Raw genomic sequence first — 18,351 nt, forward strand, 5'->3', positions numbered from 1 at the left:
GTATCTAGAAAATTGACGGCTTTGAGGCGGAGCTTTAGTAATCAACGGTCTAGATCTAAGTATTCAAATTGATAGTTTGAGATTGAATGTGGTAATGAACGGTTGAGATCGATATTCACTGATCGACGGTCAGGATTTATTTTTCAGATGGAATAATGGACGGAGGAGATCTAATCTTGCCACAGGACACAATGCTTGTCACAACCCCCCCCAGACATCAGCAGTAGTTCATCATGTTCCAATGATATATATACATATATAAACTCGTGACCAGAAGATGTAAGATCACACAATGCTTCTCTGAACCAAGAACACTCCGGTCATCAGCCTGCCATGCCGAAATCTTCAACGTGGTCGTAAAGGTTGTAGCTTTCAGGCAGTATCATCTTGCCCGCGAGAACCTCCTCCTCCTCCCCCTCCTCCCCTGCAAAGAATCTGATCATCAAAATCCGATAGCTCGTTCTCGTTGCAAGATAGATTGCCTTTTTTTATGTGTTTAGGCCTTCAAAATATCATCTTTACTCGTGTGATCTGACGTTTTATCGCAAATCGCTGCCAGACCCGAGAAAGAATGCATAACGAACTGACTCTTTTAGATGTGTCAGAGACTCAGATGCTATCCTTACTGAAGTACGAGGGAAAATGAAAATCTATCTGCATACTTGTGTTTGATAAAACTCCAAGCAAGTGAAGTTCTGAGTTCATGTCATCATGGCTCTGGAAGCAATCCTCTGGTGTTGGCCTGTGAGTCGTTCCTGCTCCAGCCTTGTTGTTGATGTTGTGTTGAGGCTGGAAAAGATTCTCGGGTCTCGTTCTCTTCTCGTTCGACAATTCCACTTCAGTCTCCACCTCCGACTCGCCGTTGTTGTTGTTGTTGTTGTTCGAGGAAGCAGCAACATGATGTTTCCTTTTAGACCGAGCCCGCCTGTTCTGAAACCAGTTGTATACATTTGTTTCGGAAATCTGACCGTGTTGACTCAGTTCCACCGTGATCTCCTTGATCTTCTGCTTGCTCGGGGTCCCGTTGCCTTGATCAAATATCCGTTCGAGAATCTGCAGCTGGACAGGGGTGGGAGTCCACCGTTGTCTTGCTGTCATCCTGTGACCGGAAGATGGCATTAACGGATCTGAATACAGGCATCCCAACCTTCCTCCTGCGCCATCAAAAAAAAAATGGAAGATCGTTTCTCCATCTCGAGATCTGCAGCAAAATGGTAATGTCTCTTCGAGGAAAGAACTGTCCGAAGAGCGGATTGGACTGGAAATGAATGAGAATTCGGCAGCTGAAGTTGTAATCAGCCGCACGAGAATAGCCTCCTCCACTTTGAATGAATTTGGGAAATAAAGAATGCCATATCCAATCAAATTGTGGAAGATAGCTTGGCAAAAAGCACGAGAATTCGAGGTTCAGTCTCCGTTCAGGGGATTCAAACACGGCATGAAGGGGGAAAAAATCAACAGCAGAAAAAGATACCTTGGTCTGTTCTATATGAACAAAAACCCCAAACCCTTGATCAAGTTTTCGATCACTGAAATTGCAGACTCGATAATCACTTCTTTCGGCACCAGTTTCACGTTCCAACTCAAACCCACAAAGGGTTTGCCCTTTTGCATCAAAGTCAAACCAAAATTTCGCCAAAAAGCCACAATTTCCGATAACCCTAGAGACCCATTTGCCCAAAGCCACAAAAGGAGATAAATTTTCAACTAAAAGAAGAACCTTTATTTCTCGGAGAGGACGAGAAAGAGATAGATAAGAACACTAAGGAGGTGAAAGCAGTGTTAGAAAGAAGGAAAAGAAACCTGCGAGATCCTGCTGAGCGGTGAGGGTTCTGTGCATTTCAACGAGGCGCTCGCAAATTGTGGAATAAATGGCAATCTGCTTTCTAAGAGTCTCGAGCTGCTCGTCCGTCATCACCTTCACGTACATTCCTCCGCCATTAACGTCGATCCGATGAAGATTGGGAGTGTTCTGATTAGTGGGTTGTTGCCGATTATCCCATTCCATCATCGTAATCGTCAGAATTTTTGATTTTTTGAAGTTAAAATCTTCTCGTTGTTCTGTTTCTGCGTGTGTAAATGAAGGAAACAGGGGAAGGTATGTGCTTTTTCAGGAGCAGAGGAAAAGTTTGAAGCAGAACAGGACAAAGATGCTGAAAATTTTATTAGCAGAGAGAGAGAGAGAGAGAGAGAGAGAGAGAGAGAGAGCAGATGAAGAAGAAGAAGAAGAAGAAGAAGAAGAAGAAGAAACAGACAGCATTTCAGCAGAACAGTGAAAATGGTTACAATGATGGAGGTTTGGTGTGATGCCTTTGCCATAAAACAAACGACCATTTGATTCTATTTATGGAATTAACCGTTTTATGTTTTGTGTAATTACTATTTCATCTTTGCTATTTTTCTATTACATTATTTATTTATATATATCCTTTCCTTTCCCTCTTTTTTTATTTCTAAAAAATTCGCTATATGAAAATGTTTTCCAGTAAATTGGTTACTCATTAATTAAAAATGGTAAAGACAAATATCGGACACATTAAAACGTTCAATCTCTGAATTTATGTCTCTCTTTAAAAAAAAAATTGCCCGTAATATCTCTTTTTTATTTTGCCAAAAAAAAAAACATAATTTTGGGACAAAATGAAATGTAAACACAGAATATGATTATATTTTTACAAACTTGAAATTTGGAGTTTATTTATGGAATAATGTTTTGAAATTTGAAATATATAAATACTTTCCAATATTCTCATGTTTTTTTTTTGGAAAACAAAAGTATCTCTTTTGTAGATGTGGTAATTATAGAATTAGTCGTCTAATTATGGTATTAGCCGTTAAAATAATTAACATATAAATTGATGTATTGAGTAAATGTTGATGAAAGAACTAACGGGAAAATAAAAAATCTTAAACAAACCTTAAACATCTTTTAAAAAAATTAAGGCTTTGAATGATAGATCATTTTTATATTGAGTTTTTGGATTTAGTTTTAAGTTTTTGGTTATAAATTTTTTATTTTGCGTGTAATTTTTTAAACTTCAAGAGATGAGACAGATCATTCTCAATGTGCAATTCAAATAAATATATTATTAAAATTTGCAAAGAGAATCATTAAAAATTTAAAAGCATTCCCATTAATATTACAACGTTAAATTAAAATGTAATCGTCTCAATTAAATGCCACGTGGCTTGAAGACATTGAAACCTCCGTGGTGTCGGTCGGTGTCCGCCGCCCACATTCCACGGGCATTTAGATTTTAAAAATATATTTAGTTTGTCTTTAATTTATATTTTGTATATATTAATTTATATTATTCATTCTTAAGAAACATATTTATTTGTATTCAATTTTTTTTTAAAAAAAATTGTTTTTTCTGTTTTAACATTAAAAAATCGATTTTTCAATTAAATTTTTATATTGTTTCAATTAGTTTTCTATATTTAACTGAAATACCCAACCATAATCGTGGATAACCCATGCAATAAATATTGTTCTAAAAATCTATTTACAAAGCCTTTTGAAAATTTTATCATCAGATTTTGAAATTTTGGGACCATAATATAAAATTTGAAAATTACTAGTTCACTATAGTACGTATATATACGTGTATGTATATAATTTTATCGTGTTTGTGCGTATGAATATGTGGAAGATAAAAGAAGGGACAATTAGGGGCTTGTCGTTTTCTGGATAAACAGTATCTAACGAACATGGAACTCAACTTAATACATATATATATATATATATATATATGTGTGTGTGTGTGTATTGAAGATCATTGTGGTGCATGCATTTCTCGAATTTGTCAAAGGCTACTACCAATTTAGAACATTAATTTGATTAAATAATTTTTATGTATACTATCTGGCCTGTTTTGGTCAAAAACTCGAAAGCTGTATGATATGGTTATCATTAGGGATGTGTTTATAAGAAAAAAAAAACAATGCGAATATTAGTACTATTATAATAAATTATAGTTACAAAAAAGGATAGCTAAAAAAGTGTAAAAATACAAATTAAAAATAACAAGGTATGGAAAAAAAAAAAGAATATACAATGATGTGAAGAAGATTTAGTAAATAGTTGGAATCATATGGGATGAGGAATATATATATATATATACACACACATATATGTTCATAAATCCATTGGATTCTATGTGGCCAATGTTCTTTGGATTCTTCCTTGAAATAGAGAGTTTGGTGTACCTGCAGACTTTTATTCCATATTGTCAGATTTCATTACACACACACATATATATATATATATATATATTGCCTTGTTAATATTTTTCTTTATTTTGTGTTTTATTTTAATAATAAGTTCCCATTTCACTTCTAATTCATATTGCAGACTGATCAATTTGATCACTAAACATAGATTCAACATACATTCCAACATAATATTACCACAATATCGAGTATTTAAAATCCACTTTTTTCTATATTATTTTCATAATTTCGCAAATTTCTTTTCATGGCCTAATAATGGTTTTTTTTTTGTTCTTACTCTTAATTTTTCCTTTTTCCTTTTTTATCACCATCGCCTTGAAATTGCAATTGCATGCATACTAATGAGCTAAACCCTCTATTTTTAAAATTTAATTTCAACCATAGATTATAAATTATTCAGAAAAAAAAATCGTATATAAATACTTAAACTTTTATAAAAATCCTAGATAAATATAAATTTCTATATAAATATCTGAATTTTTCTAAAATCTACATAAATATCTAAGCTTTTAAAAAACTCTCAAATGAATCCAAAATCCGTTAATGATATCACCTATTTTATTTGAAAAATATCTAAAATTTGAATTTATTTAAAATTTTTTCCAAAAGTCTAAGTATATATATAGAATTTTTAAAAGTTCAAGTATTTATATAGAAGATTTATAATTCAGGTATTTATGTGAGATTTTTATAAAAGTTTAGATATTTATATGTTATTTTCTCAATGATTTATCATAAACTTGAAATTAACAAAAAGCTAAGTACTCTTACTTTAATTATTGACGTTTGGTATCTGTAGTCATTGTCATATTCACCAGTTGGTCTATATAGATTATGATTTTAAGTAATGCCTGCTCGTTTCTTGCATATGCAGATTTATTAAAATTTATATACGTTATTGTGCAATGTGTAAACCCATTTAAATCTATATTTTCTTTCAATTTTAGTAAAAATAAATAAATTTACTGGCTCAAGAAACCTGTTGTTGATTGTGATTTCTTGTATTGCAAGCAATATATATATATATAAGCATATATATTGCAGATCCTATAGGAGATCCTCAACAAGATCCGCCATTATCAGATCTTCAACCTCTCTTCCCAACACTTTGACTTCATCATCAATCAAACCATTCCACGAACTGCTTCCCAAGTCCCAGGCCATGATTCCATCCAATGAACAGAAGAAGGGCTTATCTGTCTGAACATACAAGCACTCCGACATGATCTGCCACGTTTCCTCCAATAGGTGTTTGCCACGTAGAGGTATCAACCCAGATGAATTCATGTCTCTTCTCCTCAAACAGGGCTTTGTCTCCTGACTCCCAAGCACAACTGCGAGCGCTTCGTTTAGCAGATCGAACAGTATGTAATGATCTGTTTCTGCTTCAGCTTCCATAGCTCTGTCCTCTGAGTTCTGTTTGGTTCTTCTTTCTCTGTGATTCTCTTCTGTTTCTTGGAAAACAGACTTGTTCATGGGTTCTTTGTCTGATGTCCCATGGTACAGACCAGAAGCTACAAGTAGATCTCTAACAAATGCTTTGTCCATATTCGTAAATTCGACGAATTCAGGCTCGTGATTAGCTTCTCGTTCGACTGGTGTATATTCCAGCTCTTTTATCTGCCTATTTTCCTCTGCCAATAGTTGAAAAGATTGAAAATAAAGTGGATCATAACACTTGATGAATGCAGAATTTCAAGAACATTGAAGTTGCAGAGCTACAAAGTTGGTTGAACAGACGATAAAAAAGAAGGATTGTTTTCGTACCATTTAGATTGGAACCGATATCTCTGAAGATATCCGGTGTGGAAGCCGGGCTGAGATCATCGATGTTCCTCCAGAACTCTTCTGGATTGCTGCTGAAGACTGATGCTGGGCTTGGAGGCACTTCTGTCGAATTTTCCTGAGAATAAGAGAAAAGTTTTTTGATGAGATGAACAGGCCTGAATCAGTGAAACACATGACAGAAGAATCTTAAAATCTTACATTTCTGTTGTGAAAGCTTGTAAATCTCGAGCCGGTGAGGAGATCTTTGATGTATTCGTCCTCAAAGCTGTTTGATTCCATCTTTGAACGTATCTTCTTACCGAAGATCCTTCTGCCTCCAAGAGATGATCTGAAGTTGGAGACTTTCTGTCTGAAATTGAATCTCGTTTTCCTCCGGATGAGTCCATTGGCTGATTCTTGTTCTGCCGCTTCATGCTTTCTCCTGATCTGTGCGCCTGTTAGAACATGTCCGTCTTCTAACAGAAGCTTGCCAAATGATTTCCCTGAAACTGGAGCTGATAATGACCTGATGAGATTCCTGGGTGATGAATCTTTCTCACCAGAAACTCGATCTTCAACACCAATGACCCGCCTTTTCATGTCTTCTCGGCCACCTGCTTTCAAGATTTCCCGAGTTTCTTTCAACCTTCTTCCGACACAAACCCTCTTCTTCATGTTTCTTTCAAGAGGTCTTCCTTGGATTTCACTCCCGAGACGGTCCTTGACTTCCTCGAGAAACTCTTCTATCCTTCCTCTGCTCCCTCCCGTCGTACTTGGTGACGTTATCGACCAACCTTCACAGTCATTAAACCTATAAGGACCGGGCTTCAACACCACTATCTTTGTCGGGGACCAGTCAGACTTCAGGTTAAACTCACGGCCAAAGCTTCTGGTTCTTCTGAAAAGTCTGTCTTTCTGGTCAGAATCGCATCTAAGATCATCCATCAAGCCATATTCTCTCTGTTTCTTGCAGTTTCCATATGTATGATCGGAATCTACTACACGAGAACATTCTTCGAATCTTGCAGCCTGCCAAACCAGAAACTCTTTCTTGAACCTCTGCAGCTCCTCTTCTTGAGGATGCTCCCTAGGGTTTGGCTTATCGAATCTGTCACAGTACAAGGATTCAGTTTCCATTTCTTCCGAGATAGCAACCGTTCTCTTCCCTTTTCTGCTTCTTCTTCCTTTCTCATCCTCCACAGAAAGGTTCATCATGGCGGCTAACTTAAGCTCCAATGGCGGGGCATCAAATCCCATAAGCTTCGCCACTATGCTTGGTGCATTCTGCTTCTGGTTTGACCTTTTAAAGAGTTCCATCCTCCTCTCGCACCATTCTTGTTCAAACCCATAACTCAGCTGAATCGTTCAGAAACAAGAAAAACAGATGACTTCACTGTATCATTTCCAGTTTCTTTTTCAAATTCAGACACTCTCAGTGTAAGAATTTAGTGTTATTACCTGAGTATCTTTCATCTCACGGCATTTCTGAAAGTTCTGCACTTGCAGCTCAAAGCTATTTCTTGGAGCATCATGGCCTGACAAAAAAATAGAAACAGCAACAAAAAAAAAAGGATCAAATCCAGGAACAAGACTCAACCCAACTCTGTAATAACGTCGAACACTATATATTCACCTCCATCGCGATTCTTCTGCCAGAAAACTTTCCTCGCAGAATTGTTGCCATGAAAATCGAAGAGATGCATTAAGCTTGGCATTCTCTGTCCACGGGATCGCCGAGGGAAAAAAGAGATTCTCAAAGAATGAGGATGGAATTTTCGATCTGAACCATAAAGAGATTATCCTGCAGAAGACAAACAGAATCAGGATCCGACAACGAGGGTCGGGTCAACTTCGGCAACTAAATCGATGACGCAGAAAAGAAACAGAGCAAACCACGAATCGAAAGGCTTTAATGATCAGAATCCAGAAAACAGGAACCCACGTGATTAACAGAGGGGAGAGGATTTAATGGGTTTTCTCGAGAATGGAGAAGAAATTCTCGGGGAAGTGGAGGTGTGTAAAGGAAGATGGAGAGTTGAGACGAAAAGACAGAGGGTACAGTTGAGAAAAAGGGAAGGAAGCAACAGAGGAAAGTCATCGTTTTCGGACAGAACTCTAATGCCGAGGAAACTGCAGAAACAACGCAATGAAACACAAGTCGCTTTCTCACGTTTTGGGAAAACGAAAATGGAATTTCTGGAGAGAGAGAGAGAGGTTGAAGAAAGAAACGTGGAAATTCAATTCCACCATTCCATACGATCACGCTCTGTGGACGTTTGGCGGAATCGGTTTGGGTTTGGGACGTGAATGAATGGATTCGGTTTTGTTTGGTTTTACAAAAATAGATACCGATTGGTTTTTATATTATATTCGGTTCGGTTTTAGTTTTTATTAAAAAATAGATTTCTTTTAAAAAAAATTGGTTTTAAAAAATTTTAAAATTCGGTTCGGTTCGATTCGATTTCGAGAAATTCAGTTTTTTTAAAAATAATACCTTTCAAAAATTTAGAGCGATTCAAATCGGAAAAACATCGTATTTTTCGGTTCAATTCAGTTCGATTCCTAATAACCAAATCGAGATACTTACCCTATTCGTGATATTAATATATTATGTTTTTTTAATATTTATTACTGGTTAATATAGTGTATTTATTATATATAGGGGATGACTTTATGATTTAATATTTTAATAATTATTAAAATGTGGCTTACTTTTTGAAATATCATCTTTAATACAGGTTTCTAAAATAAGCAAACTTAGAAAACCGATCGGAGCTCGTCAGCGATCTCTCCGAAAGATTCTTTCACTTAAATGTTTTTTTATTTCATTTTTTATTAATTAATTAGAAGGAAAGCTAAATAACAAAAAGGGCATTAAAACTTTCCATAATAAAGTTCAGTAAATACAATAATTCAAATGCAATTACGAAGAATATACAACAAAATTCGATTGAAATAAAACTTTTATAACAGCTTGTGGACGCTGTTCGTGTTAAGCATAGATGTTTCGGTTTCATATAAATTGTATTTTTATTCAAATTATTTACTTTTAAAAAGTTTATATATTCAAATTTTTATCCTGCATTTCGTTAAGTTAGTATATTCGTTTTCTACGAATTTGTATCCGGAATATAATATTCATTTTCTACGAGTTTTATATTTCTTTAATGGTGATATGCCGCTTATGAAAACACTGTATGGTTCATATATATATATATATATATATATACGCAACACATCCGTTATACGAATCATATACTAATTTAGTTTTTTAAAACTAAAACTATCTGTTTGTATTTTAATTTCTTTCTGCATGTAAAAAATGAGTGTTAGATTTTTATTTTTTGTTAATCAATTAAATTTTACTATTTTAAACTACTGCTAAATTTAGCCACATCTATGATCCTATATACTTCATAAAACATCAATTTAATTTTCCATGAAATATCGAGTAAATATATTACTAAATAATTCAAAAAACAAGTAATTCTACCTTTTTTTTAAAAATTATTATAATGGAAAAGGTTCAGCATATCCAAAGCATGGAATCATTCTTTTGGTTGATATAGGCTTCAATGTCGATATTGTGTATAAACACTCTATGGTTCATATATATATATATATATATATATATATATAATTCACCTTTTTACCAAAAAAACATGTTATATTATATATATACACACAAACAGATATAGATATTAATCATGCACATGTGTGTATATATATTATATTTAACGATAAGATGGATAGATACATTTATCTTATTCTGGGTTAAAATGAATTTATTTATACCCAATTTCAATCATGTAAATCATTTCCATGTTATATAAAATGATTGGGCTGGGCCCTAAATGGATATATTAATGGGCCTGACTGTAAGCGATGGAAAGCCCATATGCCCAATATAATATTTGTAGGCCCTAAAGCCCAACGCATCAGATAGTTCCTCTTCGGATTACCGGTTAAATTATTCAAGTTTGGATCTTTCTATGTTAACTTAATAATTAGTTGTTAAAAGTGTTTTATATGCTAATTAATGTTCCCATAAGAATATTAATATGCATTCCACAAACAAATAGGATTCTCTCTTTATTGACTGTATATTTGTTTCTTAGAATTAAACTTAAGAGAATCGTCTCATTTTTAGTAGATGATAAAAATGATAGGGAAAAAGGATATTTTAATTAAAAAAAGAGGATATTTTAATTATCATTACTAATAAATATTTAATAATAAACTAATTTTAAATTTTAATTCGTAGAGATCACACTGTATAGAAACTAGACTTTCGTAATATACATGCAGACGCGCACAATTATAAATACACGTAATTCATTTTTTTTGGTAAATACACGTAATTCATAATTTACGGACAGAAAAAAACAGAATAAGAAAGTTTGTTTTTTTTGGACATTGATATAAAAGGAATGTTATTTTTTTTTGTTAATTTTACATGAATCATTTTAAACAATTAAGTCTAATATTATATACGTATGAGCATTATTATGAGATGAAGTATTTAAAATGTTAAAACCAAAAAAAAGTATTTAAAATGATAATTAAAGAACGGTTTTTTTTTTTGCCACTTTATAAAAACCGGCAACTAACCGTTACTTCTCTCTCTCTCTCCCTCCCCGTTGTCGTAGGGATCGAAACAGAGTTCAGGTCCTCTGCAAGACCTCGGAGTCAATCCAGAGTTCCTGTCGGTGTCTGTTCATCGATCGTTTCGTGGATTTGAATTCTTCGATCGATCCCCTCGCGGCTCGAGAATATGTTCGTCAAGAAGTTTGTCGAGAAGTCAACGAAGAAGGTAACCAGCACTATGATTTTGAGTTCATGTCTTTCCAGTTTTTGAAATTTGATCCAATCAATCTGTTCGAATTCCGCATATATATACATATAAATATATATATGTGTCAGCATGTGTGTACACACCTGTTTCTGCGATCGATCTTCGAGGAAAGCTTCTCTTCATGATTCAGCTTTTTAAAATTCTTCCTTCTGGAATTCCCAGAATCCGATGTTCGATCGGATTTATTAGTTTATTTGTTTTTCTTAAATCTGTTTACTCGTGATTCGGTAAACTATTTAGGACCGAACAGAGTTGGAATTCCTTGACCCGGACCGGTTATACCGATCGAACCGGTTCGGTTTGGTATCTTCCCATATGATCGATTCCGGTATCGCCTTTAGGACAAAACACAGAGTATGTAATGTAGTCTGAAAATTCTTACCGATGTTTACACCGTTGCAGCCCGGAGGGAGCTTGCCGGAAGGCCTGAGAGCCAATGACGTTGAACCACGTGTTGTTTTCCATTACGGAATCCCGTCGGGATCTTGCATGTTTGGTTATGATCCGATTCAGAAGATTCTCGCAGTTTCCACAAGGTAAGAGGCTTGATCAAACACTTTGATACGAAGGTTGTCTGTATGGTTTTTGAATTAACCAACTTGGGATTTTCACTTCTTTTCCGCCTTCGTTTTAGGGACGGTAGGATCAAATTGTTCGGGAAAGATCACACACAGGCTTTACTTGTCTCGGAAGAAGCCTCGACGACCAAGTTTCTTGATGTCTGTATTCTTCTCTCTCTCTCTCTCTAGTTTTTGTTTTTGAATATGATCACATGGAGCGAATCTATCTTCCGGATTTGCAGTTTGTTCACAACCAAGGCATTCTTCTCGTCGTCAATGTCAAGAACAGGATTGAGGTGTGAACTTCTCTTGTCTTGTATTATAAGTCTTGTTTTGTCGTGACAAGAGGTCTTTGAAGCTGTTAATGATGTAGGTATGGGACATAGACAAGAAGCTTCTGTCTCATGTTCATGTTTTCAACGGGAAGATCACCTCTTTTCGAGTTATGCAGGTTATTCCCTACTTGTAAGTCTCGATATCAGAATCCCTGAATCTGCATATTTTGGCTGCTTATAATGACAAAGCATCTGAATTCGGAATATCAGCAGTTATGTCGGAGATTCCTCTGGTAATGTAACAGTGCTGAGGCTTGTCCCGGATTCTGGTAAGGTCGTACAGATGGATTACACTATACCTTTTGTAGCATCCAATGGTAAAGTCCAAATCTGAAAACTTTTAACTTGTCAGAACTCTTCTATACCTCAACTCACTTGTTGTTGTCTTGTCTCCTCGTAGGATCTCCTGGTGACACTGCTGTGATAAACATTCTGCCACAACCAATGACTGAGAGAGAGAGGTACATACATACATATATGTATGTATATGTTTTCTCCATGGGAATGTTACTTCACAGTTCACACTCCATGTTTCTACAAATGCAGGATCCTGCTGATATTCGGAAACGGGGTTATAGCATTGTGGGATATTACCGAAAGCAGGCCTATTCTGAAGATGGGAGGGCACGGGATTCAGTCGGCGCAGCACCAAGATATGAAGAAAGCCACTAGTGCTTGCTGGGTTTGCCCTCTCGGAAGCAAAGTTGTGGTCGGATACAATAATGGCGATATCCTGATATGGAGCATTCCTTCCAGAGGTGGATTCCACTCGGAGAATAGAACTCAACCCTCTATTATTTGCAAGCTTAACCTCGGTTACAAGTCTGAGAGGATTCCCATAGCTTCTCTGAAATGTGTCTATGGGGAGGGAAAGGCAAGCAGGCTTTATGTCATGGGTTCGTCTTCAAACCTGTTGCAGGTAAATCCATGTCTTGTCCGAACTAAAGAACAATAAAGTGGTTATATGGACTTATGAGACCAGGAATGTGACATCCTCTGCAGGTGGTGTTACTGAATTCGCATACAGAGACTCGTACGATTAAGCTGTGGATTCATGCTTCAGAGCCTTGCATTGATATGGAGATCATTACAGATGTTACCGAGCATTACAGAGACAAACGGGAATATCTGCTTGTGCTGGGAAAATCCGGGCGAGCGTATGCTTATGACGACTTTATGATCGAGAAGTATCTGGTAGCGTCTCAATCAAAGTCGCTACCTTCCTCCCCGAAGGAGATTATGGTTAAGATTCCATTTGCAGAATCTAGCATCACGGTGGCGAAACTCCTTACCAACTCTTCACACATACTGAATACTTCAGACGAAGTACCTTCTGATCTTTCTCACTGTACTGTATCTGTATTATGTCGATGTTCTCAATCTTGTCTGAAAAATGAACAACTTGGCCGTGTGATTTTCCCATGCTTTCAGGAATATACCCAGTTGATGAAAAATTCTACTCCGGTTCTTCCTTTTCAGACAGTTCCAAAGGAAAGAACTCATTCGAGCACTGCACCTTTTCCCGGGTTCACAAAGGTTAAGAATGTTTTGATCACAGGTCACAGCGACGGAACTATCAGTATCTGGGACATGTCTTGTCCACTTCTCCTCCCTGTCCTGTCCCTGAAAGAACAGGTAGCTTTTAGCACGTTTTTTCAGATCGTGCGAATAATCTGAAAGCATTTCGCCTTCTATTGATCAGTTCTTTTTTCTCTTGCAGACTGAACAAGATACCTCTTCACGAGGCACGGCCTTGACAGCTTTGCACTACGATAGCAAGACCCGGCTCCTTTTTTCCGGCAATCAGAAGGGAACGGTAAAACACATGGCTAATATACGCAATGGAGTTGCATCCGGTAGTGGCTTATGATAAAATTTAAACATGTACAGGTTTACATATATAAGTTTAAACCCGAGCCATATGCTACAGAGAACGGCTTTATTCCCTTCCAAGGTGGTGCATAACCATATAACCTGTGATTTACCTAGTACACATATGAGTTGCTTCGATGTCTAGGAGTTATCTCTCGCTGTTTTTTTCTGCCTGCAGGAGGTTTAAAGAAAGGAAATAACCATATTGTTCACAGTGTTAAGCATATAAAGCTCAATGGTTCCGTAACCTGTCTGCAGAAAAGCCAAACCTCGAGACATCTTGTTGTTGGATCCGACCAAGGACATGTAAGCTTGTACTTTTTTCCCCCTCCTGTCTGGATGGATTTCATTCCATTGATGTACTTGTTTAAATGAAATCACTTGCAGGTTTCTCTGGTAGATGTAGAGGAGTTAACTGTGTTGTACCAAAAACATATCGGGAGCGATATCTCCCCAGGAATCATCTCCTTGCAATTTCAGACTTGCAGTCTGCAAGGCTTCGAGAAGAACGTGTTGGTGGTTGCAACGATGGATTCTTCGGTTTCCGCTCTCGATGTCGGCATGGGAAATATGGTCGGAGCTAACGTGATTAAGCCTAAGAAACCGTTCAAGGCTTTATTCATGCAGATCTTGGGTAGGTCCTTCACCTGTTCGGTTTGGTTAACATGCCATGGTATGAAGATGCTCTATCATATCTCCATGTCTGGTGCAGACAAGAGGGATGTTTCTCCAGCAAATGGTTCGGACACGGTCGAAGACATTACACCGAAACAGGCTTCTGTCTTGCTTTGTTCAGAGAAAGCTGTATATATCTACTCCTTGTCACATGTTGTCCAGGTAACATACGTTACCTATCTCAAATTCTTTCCCCTTTTTATTTCCTTATAGTGAGATTCATTCCCTTCTCTTCTGTTTTTCTTTTCAGGGAGTGAAGAAGGTTCTTCACAAGAAAAAGTTTGGTTCCTCCTCGTGTTGCTTTGCTTCTACTTTCTCTGGTGCTTCCGGTGTCGGCCTCACGCTCGTTCTTGCAGACGGGACAGTTGAGATAAGGTGACAACTCTCTGTCACTTCCTTCGTTTCGTCATTCTTCCCAGCGTTTTCAGACAAAACCAACCTCAAGATCCGTCTCTTCAGGTCCTTGCCAGAGCTGTCCCTACTAAAGCAAACATCCATTAGAGGCTTCACTTACTCGTCTCCTAAACCAAACTCGTTACCAGAAACTGTGATATCCGCTTCCTGGGATGGAGATTTAGTCATGGTACCGCCTTCAGAACACGCTGCAGAGAACTATAAGTTGGAATTTCTCGTCTTCTGATAAATCTTCGTCTCCCTTCAGGTGAATGGAGACCAGGAACTTGTAGTCACCTCGGTTTTACCGCGAAGACACACCTTCAGGCAATAACTTATCTGAACTCCGATCATCTGTCCCAAACATAAATCATTACCTGAAACTGTCATTTTTTGTTGTTTCTTTCAGACATTTGGATTCAATCAGGCAAGTCTTCAGACAAGGTGTAGCTGCTGATCGTGACGATAAAGTGTCTGTGTCCGTGTCCATGCCCATGGCTGCAAACCCCGCCAAGGAAAAGAAGGTAGAGAAACTCGAAAGAGGCTTTCGTATTATCTCCCTCCGCCCGTCTCGTGTAACAGTTGCCTTTTGTTTTTCCGCTTGTCTTGAAAGGGTATGTTCGGTTCTGTCTTTGGGAGTGGTAAACCAAAGCGGGCATTCGAGACAGAAACAGAAGACGCCAAGGGAAGTGTCAAGGATCTGTCCAAAAGCTTTTCGGAAGCCAACTTCCCGTGGAACGTTAACAAAGAGGGAAGGACACTGGAGGATGAAACACAGTTGGACATAGGTAAGGTTTTTTAGCCGAAGTTATAAATGTGTTTGTGCTCGTGTTCTGAGATTCTTGCACGTGTGAAGACGACATCGAGCTAGAGGATCAGACGGAACAACGGAAAGAACAGGGAATGCTGTCGGGGATTAACAAGCAGAAGCTGGCGAGCAAATTCATCACTTCCTTCAAAGGTCGGTTGCATCAAAGCGATCATAATCCCGATATCTCGAAAACCTGATGAACAAGAGAATGAGTCATGCAGGGAAGCTGAAGCAGAAGAAGAAGGAGAAGGTGGTGAAGAGCGAGACGAGTACGAACAACGAAGAGAAATGCAGCAATGCGGTCGATGAAATCAAGAAGAGATACGGGTTTTCGCCATCCGGTGTAAGGCTCCGAGCCTCGGGAAAAAAAAAGTTCGTAGGACGAAACTTTTCGATAAGTCGGATTCATTTTGTGTGTGTGTGTTCATTTGCAGGCGGCTGGAGCGGCGAGAATGGCGGAGAGCAAGCTGAAGGACAACTTGAGAAAGCTGCAGGTAGCGTTTGTTGAGTTTCACATCTCTTTTGTTAAGGTTGTAATGTTCTTTCATGAAATGGTTGATGAATTCTGTCGTGTATTTTTTTTTGGGGCAGGGAATCAGCCTGAAAACGGCGGAGATGGAAAACACTGCAATGTCGTTCTCCTCTACAGCAAAGGAGTTGCTGAACGCTGTCGAGCAAAATCAACGAAACCCTAAATTGTTTCTCTGATAATTGGACCGCCCTGTAAATAACTCCTGCAAATATACATATATATACAGTTTTTCTGAAATATAAGCATCACCCGCAATAATGAAACCTGATGATGAAGACACTGGATTGACCAGCGAATAAGCCAGATGCGCGGGCAGTGTCGCGGTCCAGGATGAATCTCGAAGACTTGTATAACATCCGAAAACTTTGGTCCTAAATTCGAACGGTTCGGATTCTAAAGCTTTGAAATCAGATCACATATCGATTCAGATATCCAAAATGTGAGAATAGAGCATTTTTTACTCGACCACCAGGAAAATTATGACTAGAATCAACCCTTGAAAGACAAAAAAAAAAAAAAAAAAAAAGGAGAGAGATGCGCCATTACAAGAACCAGGGGAGAGAAAAAGACTGACATGACAGCATAAGCTTATGGAAGCCAGTGGCTATTCCTTTCGCTATGAACGGGACAAAGAGGGAGAGAGAGAGAGAACAAAAAACACTTGGACGAAGAAAGTCAACCAATCGAACAGCCTGGGATAACAGAAAATGACAAAACACAACAGCGAAACAGCAGCAGACAGATGGCATGTGATATGATAGACCCAAACAAAATGAATGATTCTATATTCCCTGGGATACCCGAAGAAAGGAAGATGACAAATCAAGACAATACCATAACCAGAAATGAAGCTCGGATTAAAAAAAAAAAAACCATTTTCAAGAAACACCTAAATCCATATCCATAGTAACACCAGATAAGCTTCATATCCTAAGAAAACGCATAACCGTTTTCATGTCTGTTTTTTTAATCAACACTAAGCAACTTTACACAAATTGCCCATCCATCTTCACCTTGAGTTTATCTGTAGCAACACCTAATCATCGTCTTCCTCCTGAAACCAAAGAGGGCTCAGGTCAAATCTCTAAGGAAACACAGAGAATACACGACCGAACTGAATCAACATAAGCAGTGAATCAAAGCCAACCTCTTCGCTTCCTCCTTCCTCATCGTTGACTTCAGACTTGGACTTGTCAGAGTCATCATCTGCTGTGTTGGCTCCTTCGGCCTAAAGCATAGCACAAAAAGCCTATGATAAGACTGTTTTTGCTGACGGAAGGTGAAGACAGAAACCCCATCTCAAGAAAGTCAAAAAGCGAACTACAAATTATTCCTACCAGTTTCTTGTTGTACTGTTCCATATTCTTCACATATTCACTCTTTCTGCTCTCCGCCTTGGAGACATAAGGAGCTTTGTCCTGTTTTATTGATTTGGACAGCCAAAATCTGAGCACAGATCCACCAATCGTATGGTAAAACAATCGAACACAAGAAGGACTACTCACTTCCTCTGACATGGATTTCCATTTATCTCCAGCAGCCTTACCAACCTGATTTTCAAATTCAATCCGAAACATAAAACCTATAACCTCTCTGACAAGCTCAAATCGCGATTTCAAACTATGTTCGACACAATTGCACATAGATCACGAATGTCGCAGGACTACTTACAGCAGCGACGGACTTGATCTTAGGGTTTGCTTTGTTGAACTCCGGTCGGAACTCCTCCCTTCAATCACCGAAACCGGAAAACACAACGAACTATATAGAAAAACATCTACACTAAAATCGTATAGGAAAAAACTTGCAACTAGAGGATATTTCTGATTTACAGGAAGACGAAGAAAGCACTAGGGGGCCTCTTTGGCTTGTTAGGATCCTTCACCTTCTTTCCAGCCTTTCTACCACGAGTTTTCAGCCTGAGAATCGATTAAAAAAAAGGCGAAAACAGTCGGAGAAGTACAAAAAAATAGCAGAAGAATCTGGATCTCGGATACGCAGAAAAAGAAGCCAACGCGGAAAGCTCACCTCTTATCAGTGCTCTTGGCTTCAGCTTTTGACTGACCGCCTTTCATTGCGAATTCTGCGAGAGAGGAAAATCGGAGAACCGATGAGAATCGATCGAGAATCGGCGAAAACGAACGCGACTCAGTCTGAGTCCGACGACGCGAGTTACCTGTGAACGGTAGGGTTTTTGTTTGACGGAGACGAGAGATGTTTTCCCCTTCGCTGCCTCTTTTTTTTTTATTTTTGCTCCCTCCCTTTGATGCGCTGTGTATCGTGAATTTAAAGAGATCCCAAATTTGTAAGATTAAAGT

General features: G+C 37.9%; 4 protein-coding genes across 15 annotated transcripts; 1 reads left to right on the forward strand and 3 right to left on the reverse strand.

Annotated features, from left to right (window-relative positions):
* Positions 1-176: 176 nt before the first annotated feature.
* On the reverse strand, positions 177-2,011 carry LOC104819717 (WUSCHEL-related homeobox 13-like). Its single transcript, XM_010549906.2, has 3 exons — positions 1,804-2,011; positions 663-1,154; positions 177-424 (listed from the first exon to the last, which is right to left on the reverse strand). The coding sequence occupies exons 1-3, from the start codon at positions 2,009-2,011 to the stop codon at positions 324-326; spliced, it is 801 nt and encodes a 266-aa protein (XP_010548208.1). The 3' UTR covers positions 177-323.
* A 3,179-nt stretch (positions 2,012-5,190) lies between these two features.
* On the reverse strand, positions 5,191-8,192 carry LOC104819718. 3 transcript variants are annotated; one of them, XM_010549908.1, is made up of 6 exons: positions 7,943-8,192; positions 7,634-7,801; positions 7,459-7,535; positions 6,220-7,356; positions 6,001-6,136; positions 5,191-5,867 (listed from the first exon to the last, which is right to left on the reverse strand). In XM_010549908.1, exons 2-6 carry the CDS (start codon positions 7,713-7,715, stop codon positions 5,281-5,283), a joined length of 2,019 nt encoding a protein of 672 aa, XP_010548210.1. In that variant the 5' UTR covers positions 7,716-7,801; positions 7,943-8,192; the 3' UTR covers positions 5,191-5,280. The 3 variants fall into 3 exon arrangements, with proteins under 3 accessions (XP_010548210.1, XP_010548209.1, XP_019058698.1); XM_010549907.1 differs by having other exon boundaries at positions 7,894-8,192; XM_019203153.1 differs by having other exon boundaries at positions 7,634-8,192.
* A 2,365-nt stretch (positions 8,193-10,557) lies between these two features.
* Positions 10,558-16,916, forward strand: LOC104819720. Of its 10 annotated transcripts, XM_010549915.2 has the most exons (24): positions 10,567-10,813; positions 11,258-11,391; positions 11,490-11,574; positions 11,658-11,711; positions 11,789-11,880; positions 11,964-12,067; positions 12,151-12,211; positions 12,297-12,669; positions 12,753-13,076; positions 13,182-13,385; positions 13,471-13,566; positions 13,641-13,704; positions 13,801-13,928; positions 14,010-14,256; positions 14,335-14,459; positions 14,548-14,672; positions 14,757-14,880; positions 14,959-15,017; positions 15,100-15,214; positions 15,304-15,478; positions 15,547-15,651; positions 15,723-15,844; positions 15,936-15,995; positions 16,093-16,916. In XM_010549915.2, the coding sequence occupies exons 1-24, from the start codon at positions 10,775-10,777 to the stop codon at positions 16,207-16,209; spliced, it is 3,132 nt and encodes a 1,043-aa protein (XP_010548217.1). In that variant the 5' UTR covers positions 10,567-10,774; the 3' UTR covers positions 16,210-16,916. The 10 variants fall into 10 exon arrangements, with proteins under 10 accessions (XP_010548218.1, XP_010548221.1, XP_010548212.1 ...); XM_010549911.1 differs by having other exon boundaries at positions 11,961-12,067; positions 12,753-13,385; XM_010549912.1 differs by having other exon boundaries at positions 11,961-12,067; positions 14,010-14,459.
* A 6-nt stretch (positions 16,917-16,922) lies between these two features.
* LOC104819721 (high mobility group B protein 4-like) lies at positions 16,923-18,319 on the reverse strand. Its single transcript, XM_010549920.1, has 8 exons — positions 18,210-18,319; positions 18,062-18,116; positions 17,866-17,952; positions 17,705-17,762; positions 17,539-17,583; positions 17,371-17,451; positions 17,181-17,261; positions 16,923-17,087 (listed from the first exon to the last, which is right to left on the reverse strand). Exons 2-8 carry the CDS (start codon positions 18,106-18,108, stop codon positions 17,070-17,072), a joined length of 417 nt encoding a protein of 138 aa, XP_010548222.1. The 5' UTR covers positions 18,109-18,116; positions 18,210-18,319; the 3' UTR covers positions 16,923-17,069.
* Positions 18,320-18,351: the final 32 nt, after the last annotated feature.

This window comes from Tarenaya hassleriana, unplaced genomic scaffold (assembly GCF_000463585.1).
Source record: "Tarenaya hassleriana unplaced genomic scaffold, ASM46358v1 Cleome3, whole genome shotgun sequence".
In the NCBI taxonomy this organism is placed as follows: Eukaryota; Viridiplantae; Streptophyta; class Magnoliopsida; order Brassicales; family Cleomaceae; genus Tarenaya; species Tarenaya hassleriana.